The sequence below is a fragment of the Eupeodes corollae genome, chromosome 1 (genome assembly GCF_945859685.1).
Source record: "Eupeodes corollae chromosome 1, idEupCoro1.1, whole genome shotgun sequence".
Taxonomy (NCBI): domain Eukaryota; kingdom Metazoa; phylum Arthropoda; class Insecta; order Diptera; family Syrphidae; genus Eupeodes; species Eupeodes corollae.
In genome coordinates this window covers 171,782,442-171,806,423 of record NC_079147.1, presented here as the reverse complement: position 1 = coordinate 171,806,423, position 23,982 = coordinate 171,782,442, and the positions used below count along the sequence as shown (strand labels likewise).

At 36.0% G+C, this 23,982-nt stretch overlaps 3 protein-coding genes across 3 annotated transcripts; 2 read left to right on the top strand and 1 right to left on the bottom strand.

The window, feature by feature from the left end:
- Positions 1-414: 414 nt before the first annotated feature.
- Positions 415-5,547, bottom strand: LOC129947035 (uncharacterized). Its single transcript, XM_056057467.1, has one exon. It carries the CDS (start codon positions 5,545-5,547, stop codon positions 415-417), a length of 5,133 nt encoding a protein of 1,710 aa, XP_055913442.1.
- An 11,237-nt stretch (positions 5,548-16,784) lies between these two features.
- Positions 16,785-22,992, top strand: LOC129947034 (uncharacterized). The gene is made up of 3 exons (XM_056057451.1): positions 16,785-19,423; positions 19,503-20,406; positions 22,792-22,992. Exons 1-3 carry the CDS (start codon positions 16,785-16,787, stop codon positions 22,990-22,992), a joined length of 3,744 nt encoding a protein of 1,247 aa, XP_055913426.1.
- A 17-nt stretch (positions 22,993-23,009) lies between these two features.
- Positions 23,010-23,648, top strand: LOC129947027 (uncharacterized). Its single transcript, XM_056057437.1, has one exon. The coding sequence runs from the start codon at positions 23,010-23,012 to the stop codon at positions 23,646-23,648; it is 639 nt and encodes a 212-aa protein (XP_055913412.1).
- The last annotated feature ends 334 nt before the right edge of the window (positions 23,649-23,982 follow it).

Genomic DNA, 23,982 nt, shown 5'->3' with positions numbered 1-23,982 from the left:
TTAGATCCTATAACTTTTAAATTACTATATTATAGCCGATATACTATAAAAGCGAAACTATAAACTTGTAGCGAACGACGAAATGAAAATGCAGCGATTTTTCCCCTAAGGGTTTTTGAACAAGAAAAGAGATTTTATTAAAGTTGAAAGCTTCTATTTATACATACATTTTATTGCAAATTTTTAGAGAGAGAAATTACGTTATTTTTAAGTAACATTTTTAAGGCGAATTCAACAATAAGTTATTATGGCGAATGGTATAAATGAAGCGCCAAATTCAAAAATAAATGTAATAAAAGTAGTAGAATTTATTCAATTTAAGAGTAAGTTAATTATTCAAAATTTAATTCAAAAATAAAGTAATTTATGATGATTTGAGCTCCAACATTCCGCCCCCTTTGAAAGGATCACCTTTCAAGACGGAATCGCCGCCAATTTGCGAATAGGTCTTCGAAATGTTCCTCGTTGAGTTTTAACATCGGCGACTCTTACTCGCCCATCAGGACCTTCGATGACTTTGGTGACTCTTCCCAAGAGCCATTTTTGGGGTGGTAAATTGTCTTCGTGAATGATGACCAAGCTGCCGATAGCGATATTTGGACTTGATGTTGTCCACTTTCCACGACCTTGCAGTTCAGTGACGTACTCGTTGGACCATCGCTTCCAGAAATGAGTTTTGACAGCGTTAATTCGCCGCCACCTTTCGAGATAGCTTATGTCGGATACCTCAGTCAATAGTTCGGGAATCGCCTTGAGAGAGGACCCGATCAGGAGATGTGCTGGTGTTAGGGCTTCGAAGTCGTTTGGATCTGTTGATATAGAAGTAATAGGCCTCGAATTCATGATGGCCTCAATCTCGACAAGTGCAGTTGACAGCTCTTCGAATGACAATTTGGCGTTTCCAAGGCTGCGATACAAATGACCCTTAGCGACTTTAACTGCAGCTTCCCAAATTCCACCAAAATTGGGTGCCCTGGGGGGTATAAAATGAAAATTTATATTGGAATTAGTACAATAATTAATGAGATTTTCTTGGTTGGATTTTTTGAACAACATATCTCGCAACTCGCTTAGTTTTGACTGTGCGCCAACAAAATTTGTCGCGTTGTCACAGTGGATGTCTTTGGGAATACCTCTACGACCTATCATTCTTTTTAATGCTCCTATAAAAGCGTCTGCTGAAAGGTCTGATACAGCTTCTAAGTGAACCGCTTTCGAAGCGAAGCAGACAAAAACTGCCACATAGGTTTTATAAGGCACCTTCCCCCTGATTTTGTAGTATGTGTAAATAGGACCACAGAAATCAACCCCACAGCATAAAAATGGACGTGAAGATGTTAATCTTTCTGCAGGCAAATCTCCCATTACTTGGTCATATAACTTCGGTCGATATCTTGCACAATGAGTGCACCTTCGAATAACGCTGCGTGCCAACTGTCGAACATTGATGATCCAAAATCTTTGTCTCGTTAGCGCCACAAGAGCCTTTGGACCTGCATGGTAGTTAGAATAGTGCAAATGTCGAATAAGTTCTTTGCTGAAATTGCAATCTTTTGGAAGCAACATCGGATGTTTGTTTTCCTCTGGAATGTCAGCATGTTTCAATCTGCCACCTACTCTCAACAACAAAAGACCATTTCTGTCCTCGATAAAAGGACATAACCATTTTGTCGATCCTTGAAGTTTTGAGTTTGATTTTACTGCCTGGATCTCCTTCGCAAAATACTCCATTTGTATGACATTAACTATGGTGAGTAACGAATAATCTAACTCCCCAGCTGTAAGGTATCGACCTGGGAATGGAATCCTCAGTAATCGTAAATTGAGATATCTTTTTACGTAAGCAAAGATTCTCAAAACTTTGGTGTACGAGCTAACCTTTTCAATTAAATTGAGATAATAGTTTTTGTCTTTTTGACAAACTAAAACAGTTTTCCTGTGTTCTAGCAATAAATCTTCTGGAGGAGGAGAAGCTCCTAATGAACATGGCCACCTTTCTTCATCCTCGATCAAGAAATCTGGACCCCTGAACCAAATTGAACTTTTAAGCTCTTCCGCTGTACATCCTCGAGAAACTATATCTGCTGGATTGTCAGAAGTTGGAACATGTTTCCAGACCACCTCCTTTGTTGTGTCCTGGATTTCAGCTACTCTATTACCAACGAAAGTATTTAGCTTCGAAGAATGTGTGGATATCCAGTGCAGAACTATTGACGAATCAGTCCAAAAGTAAGTTTCATTGTAGTGCTTGACGATGACCCTTTGTATTGTTACCCAAAGTTTGGATAAGAGATGTGCTGCGCAGAGCTCTAGGCGGGGAAGTGTTCTCTTCTTTGCAGGAGCAACTCTGGATTTGGCGACTAAAAGTTTCACTCCTACGGACCCACTATTGTCAATGCTCCGCAGATAAATGCAGCAGCCATACCCTTTCATAGATGCGTCTGCGAACCCATGTATCTGGAATCTGATATTGTTTTCTAGAAAAACGTATCGAGGAATTGGAAGATTTTGAATTGAGTTGAGATCTGTCATGAATTGACGCCACTCTGTCTCGAGATTTGGAGAAATATTTTCGTCCCAATCGAATTTTTCTATCCAAAGCTGTTGTAGCAGTATCTTAGCCCGGATAATTATTGGACTAAGCAAGCCCATTGGATCAAAAAGAGACGACGAAAGCGAGAGAATAGATCTTTTTGTGTATTTTGTATAGACCCGATTAGGTTTGTATGAAAAAATGAATTCATCAGCACGAGGGTTCCAAGAAATACCTAACGTACTGGTGAGATTGGATTCAGTCAATTTGATGTCCTTTGGTGTAGCTTCTTCAATTAAAGCGATATGATTGCTGTTCCACTTCGAAAGTTCTAAGCCAGCTGTACTCAAAATTGAAACGACTTCATTCCGTTTTTGACAAAGAGTATCCAAGTCGTCTGCCCCAGTTAGCATGTCATCAACGTAAAAGTCCGACTTAAGAACAGCAGCACCTTGACTAAAACGTTCGACGTTAATTTCAGCCAAATACTGAAGACAGCGAATTGCTAAAAAGGGTGCAGATGATGTGCCGTAAGTTATGGTATTGAGCTGGTAAGTTTGTATTGGGGTATGTTCGTTTTCTCTCCATAAGATGAATTGGAATTTCCTATCCGATGGATGCACAAGGAATTGCCTATACATCTTAACGATATCTGCAGTTAGCGCGTATCGATAAAGTCTAAAACGTAGCAAAATAATCAAAAGCTCATCCTGTATAGTAGGACCCACCATTAGTATTCCATTTAAAGAAATTTGTGATGATGTGCGGCAAGATGCGTCGAAGACTACACGTAACTTTGTTGATACGCTATCAGGCCTTAATACATATTGATGCGGAAGATAATAATGATCTTCATCAAGGTTTGGATTGGGAACTAGAGACATGTGACCTAAACGTTCGTATTCTTTTAAGAAATCAGAATATTGACTTTTTATTGATGCATTTTTGGATAACCTACGCTCAAGCGACAAAAATCTTCTAAAAGCAATATCGTAAGAGCCTCCAAGACAGCTAGGATGTTTTTTGAAAGGTAGTTGTACCATAAGCCGACCGCTAGGAAGCACCTTAATTGTGTCTATGAAATGCTTTTCGCATTCATTCTGCTCTTCAGACCATATTGACCGTAGACCTTGAATTTCTTCAAATTCAAAGAATTTTTCAAAATATTTATCAAGACCAACTTCAAGTGTATTGGCTACGCACGATGCTTTCTTTGTAGTGTTGTATTTTGATTTGTATCTTCCAGATACAATCCATCCTAATGCAGTTTGTTGCAATGATGGAAGACCCTCTCCGAGTTTTATCTGACCTGATTCTAATAAATCGAAGAAAGCTTCAGCCCCTAATAATAAATCGATTTGTGACGGTTGATTAAAATTCTCATCAGCAAGCTCTAAATTAGAAGGTAGATTCCAACTGCTTACATTGAGAGATGCTTCAGGCTGATACCCAGTGATGGAAGGTGCAACTAAAAACTCGAGAGAAATTTCAAAGTTGCTATATCGTGAACGGATTGTTGATTGAGTTTGATATTTTATTTTTGTTTCAGTCACTCCTATTCCGACGATGTCAACATTCTTACGATGTTTCCTTAGACCAAGTGAATTGGCGAACTTTTCATTAATAAAATTGACTTGTGAACCAGAATCTAGTAGAACCCTACCGAGTTGAAAGCCTTCCGATGAGTCCTTGATAAGAACTAATGCTGTTGCTAAAATAACTTGTGCTTCAGGAACTTGCTCTTTTTCCATTGCGGAATGAGTTGCAGCTGATGTGCTTTGACCAGATGTATCTGAGGGAGGATTAATACCAGAATTGGTGTCTGCAGGTTGAGTCCTATGCAAAAGGCTATGATGTGCTTGTTTGCAAGTCTTGCACTTATAAGACGATGGACATCTTAATACACTATGACCCTTCCCTAAACAATTCAGACACAAGCCTAGTTTTTTGGTTTTCCAAAATCTATCCATAACCGAAAGCTCAAGAAATTTTTTACAATTTGTAATTGAATGGTTAAGGTCTCGACATAAGATACAGGATCGTTGGTTTGCAGCAAGCGAAGTTTGTGGGCGATGAGGATTTACTATTGTTGGCTTTGTTGATGAATGTTTGTTGAATGTCTTCACGCATTGTTCCGAACGAATCTGCTTGCTATCTCTTGCTTCCAAATATTGGCACCGTTTATTGAGTATGCTTGCACAATCCTTCCAATCCGGCAACTTCTTATAGTCCAGTTGTTCATCCCACTTCGATTGTGTATCTGTGTCAACCTTCGACATCGCAATATGAATTATTATTGCGTTACAAATATTCTCATGCGATCCTATAGAAAGTAGCGAACTAATCAACGCCGAAATATTGTCTACCAAGCTCCGTAGAGAAACAGAAGAAGCTTTTTGAACCTTAGGTAATTCGATCAGCTGTGAGATATATTCTAAGAAAATGAGGCAATCATTATCATAGCGCTCTTTCAAACTAAGAAGTGCCTTGGGATAATTGGCTTCCGTGACTTGAAAAGCCTTAACTGTGCCAAGAGCTTGATCACTCAAACAAGAAAGCAAGTAATTAAATTTTTCTATTTTTGTCAAACTTAAATCATTTTCTACCAAATTGTTGTACGAATTTATAAAATTTTTATAGTCTGAATATCTTCCACTAAACTTTGGTAAACGTTGTTTTGGAAGATGACTAATTGTATGTGGGACAGTAGAAACTGTCATGTCTGCGATACTACTTCGTCTACCAGTACCCAAAAGCGAAAGAATTTTAGTTTTTGCGGTGATGTACAAATCTTCTATTTCACCTCTACTAGTATCTGTTGGTAATAAAACTTCTATTTTGGTTTGATATGCTAATATTTGTTTAAAATACGACTCCAAAATTCCTAGACGACATTCAAGTTCAGTTGAAGTTAGGGCGTTAGAATTGGATTCCACGATATTCTTTATCCGAGATATACTTCCTTTAGTAGAAGCTCGTTGTTGTTTTAATTCATCAAGTGTTGGTTCAGCCATTTTAGATTTTTAATTTTCTATTATTCTTTAAACAGCGACAGTAAAAACAAAAACGATTATAATTTATTGAAAATTCAATTAAATTTATTCAACAAATCAAAAATGCTAGGTGGCAACCCTGTTGTAAAGAATAAAATTTCCCAACAAAAAACTGTCCCAACAAATAAAATCTCACGGCGAGTTGAATTCAAAGATAGATTGTGAGAATTGAGATTAATCCAAAATCCAATTTTAACAAGCGAATTTATTCTGTACTAAGAATTTCTTTTCAAAGCATTGAAGGTTAAACCTACGAAAAGGCAAAAGTTGTTTAATGCATTTCAACGACAAAAAAATGCTATTCAAAAAAGCTCTATCAGTGAATTGATCATGAAGCAAAAATCTCCCCCGACGACGACGATGATGGCGATGATGACGATGATGACAACGTTGACGACCTGGGTGATGATGTATTGGCGAAATGAAGATCGATGCACTGATATCAAGTTGAAATCGAATCAGGTGTGTTTACCATGGAGATGTTATGTGGCTACGATAAGAGAGTACGAGCGAATAGAGCAAAGCGATAAATGAAATCAATGATGTTGTGTGCCGAAATGTTGATCTGTGCACTGAAATCGAAATCAGGTGTGTATACTATGGATCCTATTTGTGGATTGTAAGTAACGAGAGAACGAGCGAATAGAGCGAAACGATATTATGCAATGGTGTGGTGAGTGCGTCAATGGGTTAGTTTTCGAAAATATGTTGGAAACGAAAGCTTTTTAATATTGTGTGAATGTGTGTGTGTGTTTCGCCCAAAAGTGGATCGTAATTACACTTTTGTGGATTTTATCAATTTTTACGTGATGAAAGCACCATAAATTATGCGGATGCTGATTATGGTTAGCGAATGAATTTATGTTCGATATATGTTATTTAGTTTATGTAGTTTTATATTTAAATATTTATTTATGGAATTTATTTATAAAGCAGGATATGTTGTTCATAGTTTTATTTAAATATAGTTAGAATATATTTTATGTATGTATATAGTTTAGATATATATATAATGTACATTTGAAGATTTAGGTAATAGCAAGTTAATGGTCTTTTTTGTATGTCGAATGTGCGTTTTTTTTTTTTTTTTTTTTGTATTTAGCTTTTATGTTGTAATTAGCTTTAAAATTATGAATTATGATGCTGGAACAACGCACATTTGAATAAAATTCAGACCGGACATACCTGGGTGGGAATTTTTATACTTATTTCCCACAATTTTCTCTGGCTTTTTAACCTGCTGGTTCGTCTTCTTCTGGGATGATTGATGAGAGTTTTCTCCTTGGATTTTGTTCTCCTTTCTCCTGGATTTTAGCACCAACACCATGCACTCGCGACACGAAACCGATAGCGCGACGTAACCGATGAAATTTTCACTTTTAATGCACTAATTTATAGTTTTTTGATTAAGTTTATAGTTTTTATAGTCACTTTTAGTGCAAGAAATATATAAGTTTTCACACAGAATTTATTTCTTTTTAAATTTTGTATAGGAATTTATGTGGATTACCACTTTAAACACGTTTGGGCGCCAAAAATGTACGATCAAACAACTTTGACCGTCAACCTGGGAACTCTATTTTGTCTTTTCTATGAAAAAGATAGGTAGATCCTGGTTGAGATAAATTAAGCGAAATTACTTTAGATCCTATAACTTTTAAATTACTATATTATAGCCGATATACTATAAAAGCGAAACTATAAACTTGTAGCGAACGACGAAATGAAAATGCAGCGATTTTTCCCCTAAGGGTTTTTGAACAAGAAAAGAGATTTTATTAAAGTTGAAAGCTTCTATTTATACATACATTTTATTGCAAATTTTTAGAGAGAGAAATTACGTTATTTTTAAGTAACATTTTTAAGGCGAATTCAACAATAAGTTATTATGGCGAATGGTATAAATGAAGCGCCAAATTCAAAAATAAATGTAATAAAAGTAGTAGAATTTATTCAATTTAAGAGTAAGTTAATTATTCAAAATTTAATTCAAAAATAAAGTAATTTATGATGATTTGAGCTCCAACAAAAGGTATTTAAATGCTCTACCCACAACTGCAAACCAAAATGTTACACGATCGCTCGTTTCCGAAAAATTAGTCAAAAAGTAGAATTACAGAATTTCGACCCAGCTCATCACAAATTATCTTTCGGTTGCTCTATTTCCTCAACCAAGCCTCCAAACATGATGCGGTTGTCACTAAAATACAGAGCATCGACCCACCTTTCAATTGATGCATAAATCACAAAAATGATTTTTTTTTCAGTTTTTCGAGAAAATCGTGGGCTAACCCTTGCCGAAAAAAGTAGTATTTTCAAAACTATTTCCCACCCGATCAAAATGCACATCAAAAGAAAGGTATTTAAATGCTCTACCCACAACTGCAAACCAAAATGTTATACGATCGCTCGTTTCCGAAAAATTAGTCAAAAAGTAAAATTACAGAATTTCGACCCAGCTCATCACAAATTATCTTTCGGTTGCTCTATTTCCTCAACCAAGCCTCCAAACATGATGCGGTTTTCACTAAAATACAGAGCATCGACCCACCTTTCAATTGATGCATAAATCTCAAAAATGATTTTTTTTCAGTTTTTCGAGAAAATCGTGGGCTAACCCTTGCCGAAAAAAGTAGTATTTTCAAAACTATTTCCCACCCAATCAAAATGCACATCAAAAGAAAGGTATTTAAATGCTCTACCCACAACTGCAAACCAAAATGTTATACGATCGCTCGTTTCCGAAAAATTAGTCAAAAAGTAAAATTACAGAATTTCGACCCAGCTCATCACAAATTATCTTTCGGTTGCTCTATTTCCTCAACCAAGCCTCCAAACATGATGCGGTTTCACTAAAATACAGAGCATCGACCCACCTTTCAATTGATGCATAAATCACAAAAATGATTTTTTTTCAGTTTTTCGAGAAAATCGTGGGCTAACCCTTGCCGAAAAAAGTAGTATTTTCAAAACTATTTCCCACCCAATCAAAATGCACATCAAAAGAAAGGTATTTAAATGCTCTACCCACAACTGCAAACCAAAATGTTATACGATCGCTCGTTTCCGAAAAATTAGTCAAAAAGTAAAATTACAGAATTTCGACCCAGCTCATCACAAATTATCTTTCGGTTGCTCTATTTCCTCAACCAAGCCTCCAAACATGATGCGGTTTTCACTAAAATACAGAGCATCGACCCACCTTTCAATTGATGCATAAATCACAAAAATGATTTTTTTTCAGTTTTTCGAGAAAATCGTGGGCTAACCCTTGCCGAAAAAAGTAGTATTTTCAAAACTATTTCCCACCCAATCAAAATGCACATCAAAAGAAAGGTATTTAAATGCTCTACCCACAACTGCAAACCAAAATGTTATACGATCGCTCGTTTCCGAAAAATTAGTCAAAAAGTAAAATTACAGAATTTCGACCCAGCTCATCACAAATTATCTTTCGGTTGCTCTATTTCCTCAACCAAGCCTCCAAACATGATGCGGTTTTCACTAAAATACAGAGCATCGACCCACCTTTCAATTGATGCATAAATCACAAAAATAATTTTTTTTCAGTTTTTCGAGAAAATCGTGGGCTAACCCTTCCCGAAAAAAGTAGTATTTTCAAAACTATTTCCCACCCAATCAAAATGCACATCAAAAGAAAGGTATTTAAATGCTCTACCCACAACTGCAAACCAAAATGTTATTCGATCTCTCTTTTCCGAAAAATTAGTCAAAAAGTAAAATTACAAAATTTCGACCCAACTCATCACAAATTATCTTTCGGTTGCTCTATTTCCTCAGTCAAGCCTCCAAACATGATGCGGTTGTCACTAAAATACAGAGCATCGACCCACCTTTCAATTGATGCATAAATCACAAAAATGATTTTTTTTCAGTTTTTCGAGAAAATCGTGGGCTAACCCATTGCCGAAAAAGTAGCATTTTCAAATCTATTTCCCACCCAATCAAAATGCACATCAAAAGAAAGGTATTTAAATGCTCTACCCACAACTGCAAACCAAAATGTTATACGATCGCTCGTTTCCGAAAAATTAGTCAAAAAGTAAAATTAAAGAATTTCGACCCAGCTCATCACAAATTATCTTTCGGTTGCTCTATTTCCTCAACCAAGCCTTCAAACATGATGCGGTTTTCACTAAAATACAGAGCATCGACCCACCTTTCAATTGATGCATAAATCACAAAAATGATTTTTTTTCAGTTTTTCGAGAAAATCGTGGGCTAACCCTTGCCGAAAAAAGTAGTATTTTCAAAACTGTTTCCCACCCAATCAAAACTGCACATCAAAAGAAAGGTATTTAAATGCTCTACCCACAACTGCAAACCAAAATGTTATACGATCTCTCTTTTCCGAAAGATTAGTCAAAAAGTAAAATTACAGAATTTCGACCCAGCTCATCACAAATTATCTTTCGGTTGCTCTATTTCCTCAACCAAGCCTCCCAACATGATGCGGTTGTCACTAAAATACAGAGCATCGACCCACCTTTCAATTGATGCATAAATCACAAAAATGATTTTTTTTCAGTTTTTCGAGAAAATCGTGGGCTAACCCTTGCGAAAAAAGTAGTATTTTCAAAACTATTTCCCACCCAATCAAAATGCACATCAAAAGAAAGGTATTTAAATGCTCTACCCACAACTGCAAACCAAAATGTTATACGATCGCTCGTTTCCGAAAAATTAGTCAAAAAGTAAAATTACAGAATTTCGACCCAGCTCATCACAAATTATCTTTCGGTTGCTCTATTTCCTCAACCAAGCCTCCAAACATGATGCGGTTTTCACTAAAATACAGAGCATCGACCCACCTTTCAATTGATGCATAAATCACAAAAATGATTTTTTTTCAGTTTTTCGAGAAAATCGTGGGCTAACCCATTGCCGAAAAAGTAGTATTTTCAAAACTATTTCCCACCCAATCAAAATGCACATCAAAAGAAAGGTATTTAAATGCTCTACCCACAACTGCAAACCAAAATGTTATACGATCGCTCGTTTCCGAAAAATTAGTCAAAAAGTAAAATTACAGAATTTCGACCCAGCTCATCACAAATTATCTTTCGGTTGCTCTATTTCCTCAACCAAGCCTCCAAACATGATGCGGTTTTCACTAAAATACAGAGCATCGACCCACCTTTCAATTGATACATAAATCACAAAAATGATTTTTTTTCAGTTTTTCGAGAAAATCGTGGGCTAACCCATTGCCGAAAAAGTAGTATTTTCAAAACTATTTCCACCCAATCAAAATGCACATCAAAAGAAAGGTATTTAAATGCTCTACCCACAACTGCAAACCAAAATGTTATACGATCGCTCGTTTCCGAAAAATTAGTCAAAAAGTAAAATTACAGAATTTCGACCCCACTCATCACAAATTATCTTTCGGTTGCTCTATTTCCTAAACCAAGCCTCCAAACATCATGCGGTTTTCACTAAAATACAGAGCATCGACCCACCTTTCAATTGATGCATAAATCACAAAAATGATTTTTTTTTCAGTTGTTCGGGAAAATCGTGGGCTTACCCTTGCCGAAAAAAGTAGTATTCTCAAAATTATTTCCCAACCAATCAAAATGCACATCAAAAGAAAGGTATTTAAATGCTCTACCCACAACTGCAAACCAAAATGTTATACAATCGCTCGTTTCCGAAAAATTAGTCAAAAAGTAAAATTACAGAATTTCGACCCAGCTCATCACAAATTATCTTTCGGTTGCTCTATTTCCTCAACCAAGCCTCCAAACATTATGCGGTTTTCACTAAAATACAGAGCATCGACCCACCTTTCAATTGATGCATAAATCACAAAAATGATTTTTTTTCAGTTTTTCGAGAAAATCGTGGGCTAACCCTTGCCGAAAAAAGTAGTATTTTCAAAACTATTTCCCACCCAATCAAAATGCACATCAAAAGAAAGGTATTTAAATGCTCTACCCACAACTGCAAACCAAAATGTTATACGATCGCTCGTTTCCGAAAAATTAGTCAAAAAGTAAAATTACAGAATTTCGACCCAGCTCATCACAAATTATCTTTCGGTTGCTCTATTTCCTCAACCAAGCCTCCAAACATGATGCGGTTTTCACTAAAATACAGAGCATCGACCCACCTTTCAATTGATGCATAAATCACAAAAATGATTTTTTTTTCAGTTTTTCGAGAAAATCGTGGGCTAACCCTTGCCGAAAAAAGTAGTATTTTCAAAACTATTTCCCACCCAATCAAAATGCACATCAAAAGAAAGGTATTTAAATGCTCTACCCACAACTGCAAACCAAAATGTTATACGATCGCTCGTTTCCGAAAAAATTAGTCAAAAAGTAAAATTACAGAATTTCGACCCAGCTCATCACAAATTATCTTTCGGTTGCTCTATTTCCTCAACCAAGCCTCCAAACATGATGCAGTTTTCACTAAAATACAGAGCATCGACCCACCTTTCAATTGATGCATAAATCACAAAAATGATTTTTTTTTCAGTTTTTCGAGAAAATCGTGGGCTAACCCTCGCCGAAAAAAGTAGTATTTTCAAAATTATTTCCCAACCAATCAAAATACACATCAAAAGAAAGGTATTTAAATGCTCTACCCACAACTGCAAACCAAAATGTTATACGATCGCTCGTTTCCGAAAAATTAGTCAAAAAGTAAAATTACAGAATTTCGACCCAGCTCATCACAAATTATCTTTCGGTTGCTCTATTTCCTCAACCAAGCCTCCAAACATGATGCGGTTTTCACTAAAATACATAGCATCGACCCACCTTTCAATTGATGCATAAATCACAAAAATGATTTTTTTTTTCAGTTTTTCGAGAAAATCGTGGGCTAACCCATTGCCGAAAAAGTAGTATTTTCAAAACTATTTCCCACCCAATCAAAATGCACATCAAAAGAAAGGTATTTAAATGCTCTACCCACAACTGCAAACCAAAATGTTATACGATCGCTCGTTTCCGAAAAATTAGTCAAAAAAGTAAAATTACAGAATTTCGACCCAGCTCATCACAAATTATCTTTCGGTTGCTCTATTTCCTCAACCAAGCCTCCAAACATGATGCGGTTTTCACTAAAATACAGAGCATCGACCCACCTTTCAATTGATGCATAAATCACAAAAATGATTTTTTTTTCAGTTTTTCGAGAAAATCGTGGGCTAACCCTTGCCGAAAAAAGTAGTAGTATTTTCAAAACTATTTCCCACCCAATCAAAATGCACATCAAAAGAAAGGTATTTAAATGCTCTACCCACAACTGCAAACCAAAATGTTATACGATCGCTCGTTTCCGAAAAATTAGTCAAAAAGTAAAATTACAGAATTTCGACCCAGCTCATCACAAATTATCTTTCGGTTGCTCTATTTCCTCAACCAAGCCTCCAAACATGATGCGGTTTTCACTAAAATACAGAGCATCGACCCACCTTTCAATTGATGCATAAATCACAAAAATGATTTTTTTTCAGTTTTTCGAGAAAATCGTGGGCTAACCCTTGCCGAAAAAAGTAGTATTTTCAAAACTATTTCCCACCCAATCAAAATGCACATCAAAAGAAAGGTATTTAAATGCTCTACCCACAACTGCAAACCAAAATGTTATACGATCGCTCGTTTCCGAAAAATTAGTCAAAAAGTAAAATTACAGAATTTCGACCCAGCTCATCACAAATTATCTTTCGGTTGCTCTATTTCCTCAACCAAGCCTCCAAACATGATGCAGTTTTCACTAAAATACAGAGCATCGACCCACCTTTCAATTGATGCATAAATCACAAAAATGATTTTTTTTCAGTTTTTCGAGAAAATCGTGGGCTAACCCTTGCCGAAAAAAGTAGTATTTTCAAAATTATTTCCCAACCAATCAAAATACACATCAAAAGAAAGGTATTTAAATGCTCTACCCACAACTGCAAACCAAAATGTTATACGATCGCTCGTTTCCGAAAAATTAGTCAAAAAGTAAAATTACAGAATTTCGACCCAGCTCATCACAAATTATCTTTCGGTTGCTCTATTTCCTCAACCAAGCCTCCAAACATGATGCGGTTTTCACTAAAATACATAGCATCGACCCACCTTTCAATTGATGCATAAATCACAAAAATGATTTTTTTTTCAGTTTTTCGAGAAAATCGTGGGCTAACCCATTGCCGAAAAAGTAGTATTTTCAAAACTATTTCCCACCCAATCAAAATGCACATCAAAAGAAAGGTATTTAAATGCTCTACCCACAACTGCAAACCAAAATGTTATACGATCGCTCGTTTCCGAAAAATTAGTCAAAAAGTAAAATTACAGAATTTCGACCCAGCTCATCACAAATTATCTTTCGGTTGCTCTATTTCCTCAACCAAGCCTCCAAACATGATGCGGTTTTCACTAAAATACAGAGCATCGACCCACCTTTCAATTGATGCATAAATCACAAAAATGATTTTTTTTCAGTTTTTCGAGAAAATCGTGGGCTAACCCATTGCCAAAAAAGTAGTATTTTCAAAACTATTTCCCACCCAATCAAAATGCACATCAAAAGAAAGGTATTTAAATGCTCTACCCACAACTGCAAACCAAAATGTTATACGATCGCTTGTTTCCGAAAAATTAGTCAAAAAGTAAAATTACAGAATTTCGACCCAGCTCATCACAAATTATTTATTTATTTATTTATTTATTTATTTACTTCATCTATCGAGTTAACTCTTACAGATTGCTTTTAACTTCATACTAATTAATTAATTTATCATTTAAATATTGCTTAATAACATTCCTTTCTAGGCTTATATCTAAATATAATTCAAATTCATTAAATGATTTCATGCATCTTGAAATTGGTTCATTTAAACCATAATTAAATCTATGATATGGTATATAAAACAATTGTCTTGGTCTTATATATCTTTGAGGAACATACAAATTTAATAGATTAAGTAAATCGGAACATTTTATATGGTAAGACAATATATCATGAACAAACATTACACAATTAACAATTCGCCGATTTTCTAAAGAGTTCAGACCAATTAAAGCGCATCTTGTAGAATAACAAGGCATTGAATCTAAATTCCATTTAAGTTGTCGAACTACAAATTTTGTAAAAGAACTTTCTCAATACGATTTTTTGAAACTGTATAATGAGGATCCCATACAACTGAAGCATATTCCAAATGAGGACGTACAAGAGACATATAGACGGATTTTATTGCATATGGATTCGAAAATTCGGCACAGTTTCTTTTAAGAAAACCTAACATTGAATTCGCTTCAGCAATAACATAATCCATATGCCCGGAGAAATTTAATTTGTCATTGAATATTACACCGAGGTCCTTAATCTCCGAAACTCTACCTAAGACGACGTTTGAAATATTATAATTATAATTAATAATGGTATGACATCGGGAAAAAGACATACAACTACATTTATTGATGTTAAGCGAAAGATGATTACTTTTACACCAATCGTTTATAGTATCAATATCATTCTGTATTAATATACAATCATTGATATTCTTAACAGTTGCAAATATTTTAAAATCATCCGCAAATAATAGACCATTTGTAAAATTCAAGTATAATGGTAATTCATTTATGAAAATCAAAAACAACAATGGACCAAGATGGCTCCCTTGTGGAACACCAGATGGTACATATATTGTTTTTGTTGACAGCGAGTTCAAAATTTTCACAACTTGTTTTTTATTAACCAAATAGCTTGAAATCCACTTGAGAAAATTTGAATGGAAACCGAATTTATTGAGTTTTTGAACAAGAAGTGGTATACAAATACTATCAAACGCTTTCCGGAAATCAGTATAAATTACATCAACTTGAAAACCAGATTCCAAGGCATTTGACAAATGTTGAGTAAAAAGTGTCAAATTAGTTGTAGTAGATCTACCACTCACGAATCCATGTTGACATGGAGAAATAAATTCTTTAACATGAAAATAAATTTTGTTTTTTACAATCAACTCAAAAAGCTTCGGTATAGCAGAAAGTTTGGTGATTGCACGATAATTCTCAATTTTATGTTTTTGACCTGATTTAAAAATGGGATTTATGTGGGATAGCGATACTACGACGTTAACACACGAATACCATCACACACATACTATGACATGAACATACGAATACTATCATACACATACAAAACGGACAGTAACCAAAAACACATCCAACATCCAGTCAGTCTGATTTGCGCCGTCGAAGTAGACGAATGTGTGACACGATTAGTGCTTTTGTAATTTTAAGATAAATGAAGTAAAAGTAGGTATAAATTGAAATTAAGAGTGATTTGTTTCTTTGTTGTTGATAAGCAGTTGGGATCAAGAGGATTCTACATTTGGGGACTCATCCGTGGATTTGAAAGAGCGAGATATCGTGGGTGATGTGCATTGTTTTTTTTATTGTGCAAAAACTGAAATCTGGAACTAAAATCGGGCATCATCCCTAATATAGTGCGTTCTAGGAAATCGTATGTGCATGGTTTTTATTGTGCAAAAACTATAACTTTAAAACTAAATCGGGCATCATCCCTATCATAGTTATTTAATATAAAAAAAAACCTAAACGCAAAGTGACGCCAATTTTTGCAAATAATAAAGTCTAAGCGTCGCGTCGGTACACAAAAAGTAAACGGTGCTTACAACAACAGTGGACCGAAACATCGTATACGATACATAACATTTTATATAAAGCAACGAACAAAGGTGTATGTGTGCCGAAGTGCAGAGACAGAAAATTGAATAAAAGTGGTATCAACCGCAAGCGATGTGAGTGAACAACACAATATGTGCAGCAAATAACTTAACACATACAGTTGAATCACGAAGACCATCGTGGTAGTTGTCCCAACAGTGGTGAAAAGCAGAAAGTTCTGGAAGCTTGCAAAAGTCTACAGTGGTGTACAAAATCGATCTGGAGTGACAGCAGCGTTGGACGAAAATTTATGCAGTGATATACAACCTATTCTACGCCGAAGAGTATACTAAACTTTTTTGTAGAAACAAATTTGAGAGAAACAAGTAAACTGGTAACAGTAGCGTCGAAAAATAGTAGTTTGAAATTCTTTTAAAATTTTTGGATTATATAAATATTTTAATTAAATTAATCTACTTATTTTAAATCATTAAATTTAAATTATTTTATAGTTTAACTATTATAATTATTGTAATGGATGTTGGTGAGATTTTGGAATTGTCAGTCGAGGGACTGAAGGATAAATTAAGAATAGTTGGACTATCGACAGTGGGACGAAAGATGGTTTTACAAGACAGACTGCTTGAACACTTTCGGTTGTCCAGGCCTGAGAGAGACCAGGACGAAGAAAGTGAAGATTACATGACGGACGCGGAGTCTAGCAATCGTAGGACATACCCGAATGGTAACCGATTCACACTTAAAGATGTAGAAAACTCATTACCAACTTTCGATGGCACAGGATTTACTGACATTAATCAGTGGATCACTGAGTTCGAAGAAAATGCAGAAATTTTGGGTTGGAATCAGGTCCAAAAATACATTTTTGGGAAGCAATTGGTTAAGGGCGTAGCTCAGAAATTCTTAAAATCCATTAAAGGGCTTAACAGTTGGGAAGGTGTCAAGAGGGAGCTTAGGGAGGAATTCGCTAAAAGTTTCTCGGCAATAGAAATCCATAGGCAACTGAGGATGAGAAAGAAAAGGAGTAGTGAAACTAATCACGAATACCTTTATTCTCTTTTGGAACTGTCCAAGCCAATAGACCTCGATGAGGAGAGCTTGATAGAGTACTTCGCCGATAGTATACCTGATTCAAGACAAAATAAGTTGTGCTTATATCAGGCGAAAACGTTGAAGACATTAAAAGAACAAATTAGGCTATACGAGAAAATTCGAGGAAGTACTAAATCTAGTAGTGTCCAAAGTCAGTCGACTAGTTATGTAGTAGGTAATGTCCAAAGCAAAACTGAAACAAGGAAATGCTTTAAATGCGGCAGTGCTGATCATCTCGCTAAAGAGTGCGAAGCAAGGGTTTTCAAATGCTTTAAATGTGGGCAACCGGGTCATAAAGCATCTGATTGTAGGTCGAGCCAAACTCAAGTAAAGAAAGAAAGAAGTAGTGTGCAAATTGCTTCAACAAGCACAGGTATTTCTGGAAAGGGTGAGGCCAAGGTATGTTTCGCAACTGGATCGAATAGAATTTTTATAACTATTCAAGTAGCGGGACTAGTTGTATCTGCTCTTGTCGATACTGGCAGTGACCTTTGCCTAATCAGAAATGATTTTTTGCTCCTCATGAGTGGTGTAGAGTTGAAACCTTCCAAAATAAGTTTGTTTGGTATTGGACAGAAGGAGGTCGCTACAAAAGGAAGTTTTACGGTGTCAGTAAGCATCGATAGTTGTGAGATAGAAATGACTTTTCATGTTCTAGGTGAGGCCGATATGCCATATTCTGCAGTGATAGGGAATGATATACTTAGGAAAGTTGATCTTTTTATCGAAGGAGATGAAGTTGAAATTAGTATGAAAGGTACTAAGAGGAAACCAATAGAATGTAAGGTTTCGGGCAAAAGTATTGCGGATGCAGGTAGGACAAATGTTGAACCAAGTGAGTTAGCTAAGGTTGAAGTGGGATCCGGTAGGTCGATTTTTGTTGAACCTAGTGAGTTGGCTAAGGTTGAAGTCAAGGATCATAGTTGGGTTTGTAGGAAAACCAAAGATGTGTTTGTCCTAGATGAAGCATTCCAAGATATTTGTTTGTCGGCCAGTAATGGCGAATTTCAAGATTGTTCCAAGGTTGATTTAAGTCACCTTTGCATGGATTTGCAAAAGGAGGTTCAGTGTATTATTGAGGAGTATTCTCCGAAGATGGGTTGTAAGACGCCAATGGAAATGAAGCTTGTCCTAAGGGACGAAATTCCTATTTGGCAAGGACCTAGACGTATGACTAGGCCGGATCAGAAGATCGTTGATGAGCAAGTCGCGAAGTGGCTCGAGGAAGGGATCATACAACCGAGCGTGTCACCATACGCGTCTCCGATTGTTTTAGTAGGGAAAAAGGATGGTTCAAAGAGACTTTGTTGCGACTATAGAAGATTGAATGAGAAGATCGTTAGGGACAGTTTTCCTATGGTAGTCATTGATGACGTAGTCGACAAACTGCAGGCAGCTAAGGTATTTAGTACGTTGGATTTGAGGAATGGTTTCTTTCATGTTCCTATGCACCCAGAGTCGAGAAAATACACTGCTTTTGTCACTCAAGACTCGCAGTTTGAATTTTTATTTGTGCCTTTCGGTATTTCAAATTCCCCAGCAGTATTCTATAGGTTTGTGTCCGCCGTGTTCAGAACATTAATTCAAGCCGGTGTAGTCATCGTTTATATGGATGATATGATCATACCATCTTTAGATGAAGCTGAAGGAATAAGAAAGCTTAAACAAGTACTAGGTACAGCAGCAGAGTATGGGTTAAGGTTTAAATGGGAAAAAAGTCAATTCCTGAAGAGACGTGTTGACTTCTTAGGATATATTGTTGAGAATGGGCGTATACAGCCATCAGTAGAGAAGACTAAGGCCATCGAAAACTATCCGATACCAAAGGATAAAAAGGCATTACAAAGATTTTTAGGACTTACTTCCTATTTTAGACGTTTTGTCAAAGATTTTGCGTTGACAGCTAAGCCATTATCAGATTTGTTGAAGAAAGACGTACGGTTTACGTTTGGAAACGAACAGTCCTCTCGCGTTTACGCAACTGAAGTCTATGCTCGTCAAAGCACCTGTATTGAAGCTGTTCAAAGTCGGAGCAATTACGGAGGTACATACAGACGCTTGTAAGTATGGCTACGGAGCAGTGTTGCTTCAACAAGATACAGAGAGCGGAGTTTTCCATGCCATTCAATACATGAGCAGGAAGACAACAGCATCCGAAGAGAAATTCCATTCCTACGAACAGGAAGTTCTAGCGGTGATAGAAGCACTTAAGAAATGGAGGATGTATTTAATGGGTACAAGATTTAAAATCGTAACTAATTGCAACGCCTTTACGATGACTTTGAAGAAGCGTGATGTTCCGTTAAGAGTAGCTCGTTGGGCTATGTTCTTGCAAGAATTTGATTATGAGGTGGAACACCGTTCCGGAACAAAGATGAAACACGTGGACGCTTTGAGTAGAGTCTATTCAATGATGATAGAAGAGTCGCTAAACCTTCGAATCAAAGAGGCGCAGATAAGGGATTCATGGACTAGAGCGGTGCGAAAGGTTCTCGAAAGAGAAGAGTATGAAGATTATTTCTTTAAAGCAGATGTTCTATTTAAAGATCCAGTGCGAGAGCTCATTGTTGTACCAGAGCTCATGGAACGAGAAATTATTGAAATGGCACACCAGCAAGGACATTTTGGAGTCAAGAAAACTCAAGACATAGTAGAGAAGTCATTTTATATTCCCAACCTGACAAAGAAGGTTACAGAATGCGTACGGAGTTGTTTGTCGTGCATTATCATAGAGGCGAAGAAGGGGCGAAAAGAAGGACTACTCATTCCTATTGACAAGGGAGATGTACCGCTAGAGACCTATCATATTGATCACGTGGGTCCAATGGAAGACACCAAGAAGTTGTATAACTATCTATTAGTAGTAGTCGATGCCTTCTCTAAATTTGTTTGGCTTTATCCGACAAAGAGTACAGGTACCGATGAGGCGATCCAAAGGTTGACGAAACAAGCAGCTATTTTCGGGAATCCGAAAAGAATTATTTCCGACAGAGGGGTAGCTTTCACCTCGAACAGTTTTAAGAATTACTGTGAAACTGAAGGGGTAAATCATCTGTTGAATGCTACTGGAGTTCCTAGAGGGAACGGACAGGTGGAGAGGATCCACAAAATAGTTGTTTCTATGATGGCCAAACTATGTGCAAACGATCCAAAAGGGTGGTATAAACACGTAGACAAGGTGCAGCAGACGTTGAACAGTTCACCTCCTAGAAGCACCAAGATAAGTCCTTTCAGGATTTTGACGGGTTTAGAGATGAGAATTCCAGATAATCCGGATCTAAAGCAGATGCTGGAAATAACATTCAAGAGGTTCAGCGGGAAAATAAAAAGTCTTTTGACAAACCGAGAATTGTAGCGAGAAAGTATAGGGTAGGAGAGTTAGTCGCCATTAAGCGCATACAGTTTGGGACAGGGATGAAACTAAGACCAAAGTTTCTAGGACCATATAGGGTTGTTCAGGAGCTGAGTCATGATAGGTATGAGGTAGAAAAGGTGGGAAACCATGAGGGTCCTAAAAAAACGAGTACCGTAGCCGAGTTCATGAAAGCTTGGGGTCAGTCGTTCGGGTCGAACGAAAGGTCAGGATAGCCGAATGTGGGATAGCGATACTACGACGTTAACACACGAATACCATCACACACATACTATGACATGAACATACGAATACTATCATACACATACAAAACGGACAGTAACCAAAAACACATCCAACATCCAGTCAGTCTGATTTGCGCCATCGAAGTAGACGAATGTGTGACACGATTAGTGCTTTTGTAATTTTAAGATAAATAAAGTAAAAGTATAAATTGAAATTAAGAGTGATTTGTTTCTTTGTTGTTGATAAGCAGTTGGGATCAAGAGGATTCTACATTTATAAACGAAAACTTCCAGTCATCTAAAAAAACTCCTTTTGAAAGAGACAAATTGTAAATAATTTGAAGAGGTTCAACTAAAGACAAACATTTTTTAATTACATAGGATGGAATACCATCAGGACCTGGAGTTAGACTTGAATTAACATTCAAAATCCCTTCCTTAACGTCGTCTAATGACAAAAAAAGGTGCCCTAAATCCAAGTTGGAAACAGGTAACTGATAATTTAAACTGTCTGAAATAATTACAGGTGAATGATCCACATAAACATTCTCAAAAAATGACGCGAATAAATCACATGTTGTATTTAAATCTGAAGAATATTGATCGTCATACTCCATATTATTGAAAATAACCGAGTTCTGCTTCTTAGAATTTATGAAAGCCCAGAATGATTTTGGGTCTCTTGATATCTTTGATTGAGTATCCAAGATATATTGTATAAAAATTTATTTAAGAAATCGTATTCACGTCGCATCTGACAGTATCGATCTTTATCAATATCAGACTTGGTTTTCTTAAACTTTTTAAAAGCTTTATTTTTTATATTTTTAACATTATGGAGTCTTTTGTTGCTTCAAGGCAATTTTGAATTACACCTATTTTTGTTTTTTGGAATAAATCGACAAAAACCATCAAATAGACATTCTAAAAAATTTTTATAAATAGCATCCAAATTTGTTCCAAAAAGATATAATGACCAATCTATTGATAAAAAGTAATCATTCAAGTTATCATATTCTCCTTTTAAAAAATTAAAATCATTACAACGGAATTGTTTAATTGAACTAGAAACATTATTATTATACATTCGTAAACTTAAGCATATCGCTTTATGATAAATAGTATTTTTTACAATTGGAAATAAAGATTCTTTAACTTCATAAGCTAGGTTATTATACAAAAAGAGTAAATCTAGATATCTTTGCATAGAATTGCTTATACAATTTACTTGAATTAAGTTAAGAGACAATATTGAATCAATAAATAAAATTTCAAAATCTTTTTTAACATTATAAGGAATTAAGCATTTATCATCTCCGGAATAGTTCCAATGAATATCACATAAATTGAAATCTCCTAAAATACAAGGCAGTTGGTAATCATGTAACCTTTCCAATAAAAATTCAGTTTGAAACGTGACGTTGTGGGGTACACTCATGTCGAGAGCTTTTCATTAGTACTTTGTAATTATTCTTTATCTAAGCAACTATAATTATAAAAATAAACTAAACCTTAATTAAACAACAATGTCGTGCCGAATTTGCCGCAAAAAAAACCAGTGGTTCTGAAGTGAAAGTGGAGTGCACCGAATGTCAAAAGTTTTTTCATGCAAAATGCGTTAAATTAACAGCCAACGAAATTGACTTTCTGACAAAAGAAAAAATAGCATATAGGTGCCCTTCCTGCTGCAAACAGCGTCGAGCTTCTATGTCATGTGAGTCACCTCTCCCATGTACTCAGCACTCTCCACCTTCCACCTTGTCGTCCACTGTTATTGCAAATTCTGCTTCAACACAACAATCTGGTTCATCATCAACCTTTACTACCACAGCTACTGCTACCAGCACCACTACTAACACCACCAACACCGCCAACCCCGCCAACACCACCAACACCGCCAACCCCCCCAACACCGCCAACACCGCCATCACCGCCAATATCACCAAGACCGCCAACCCCGCCAACACCGCCAACACCGCAACCCCCGCCAATACCGAGTTCATCACCACACCATTGCCTGAAGAAGAAATAAAAGCTGTGACCTTAGAAATGATTTATTCTGAAGTTGTCTTGATGAAACAATATCACAAGACACAAATCGATGCACTTGTCGCCAAAAACATTGAAAGTGATAAAAAAATACTTGCATTAGAAGAAAAGGTCAACAACCTAGAGCAACAGCTTCTTGCGAACTGCATTGAAATTTATAACGTTCCAAATAACAACAACACCTTAACGAACGTTGATATCGCTCTCAAAGTCTTGTGCGATGGTTTAAACGTAAACATAAACAAAGCAGACATCGATCAATGTTATATGAAAAAAATAACAACAAAACCATCTTCTAATGCTAATGCTACTAACAAAAATGTAAAGAGCACCAACATCAACATTCTTCGTGTAAAATTGGTTTCACAACTGATGAAGGAAAAGATCATGAAAACAAAAAGAGAAAGAAGAGATCAGCTTACAACTAATCTGTTTGATGCGAAAAGAAAATCAGAAAATATTTTTGTGAACGATTGCTTAACATATGAGACTCGCCAATTGCTTAACAAGGCATTATCACTGAAAACTGAGATGGGATTTAAATATGTTTGGACTAAGAATGGGAGAGTTTATATGCGTAGGAGTGAGGGTGACAAACCAGTAAGAATATTTTGTGCTGCTGATTTTGATAAAATATGAATATTAATAGTTCTATTTCTGTCCCTCCTTCAGTCCCTGAAATATGTGTTTATCCAGTCATTGCATCTAATTTTGTTGATAATTGTTTTTGTTTACATCAAAATATTCGTAGTTTAAGAAAAAATTTTTCATCTTTTTTAGCGCATATTGAAACGTTTAATAGCTTACCTGTTGTTATTGTTTTGAGTGAGATTTGGATCTACGAAAATGAATTAAGTTTATATAATATTCAAGGTTATTCAATGTTTGCTAATTGCAATGAAGTATATGCCTCAGGTGGTATAGCTGTTTATGTAAGAGATGATATTTTTTGTGAAAGCTCAAAAGTTGAAAT

Coding starts and splice junctions, on each gene's coding strand:
- LOC129947035 (XM_056057467.1), bottom strand. CDS start 5,547: ATGGCTGAACCAACACTTGATGAATTAAAACAACAACGAGCTTCTACT.
- LOC129947034 (XM_056057451.1), top strand. CDS start 16,785: ATGGATGTTGGTGAGATTTTGGAATTGTCAGTCGAGGGACTGAAGGAT. Junction 19,424..19,502: donor GGAGGTACATACAGACGCTT/GTAAGTATGGCT, acceptor ATACATGAGCAG/GAAGACAACAGCATCCGAAG. Junction 20,407..22,791: donor ATTACTGTGAAACTGAAGGG/GTAAATCATCTG, acceptor TTACTACCACAG/CTACTGCTACCAGCACCACT.
- LOC129947027 (XM_056057437.1), top strand. CDS start 23,010: ATGATTTATTCTGAAGTTGTCTTGATGAAACAATATCACAAGACACAA.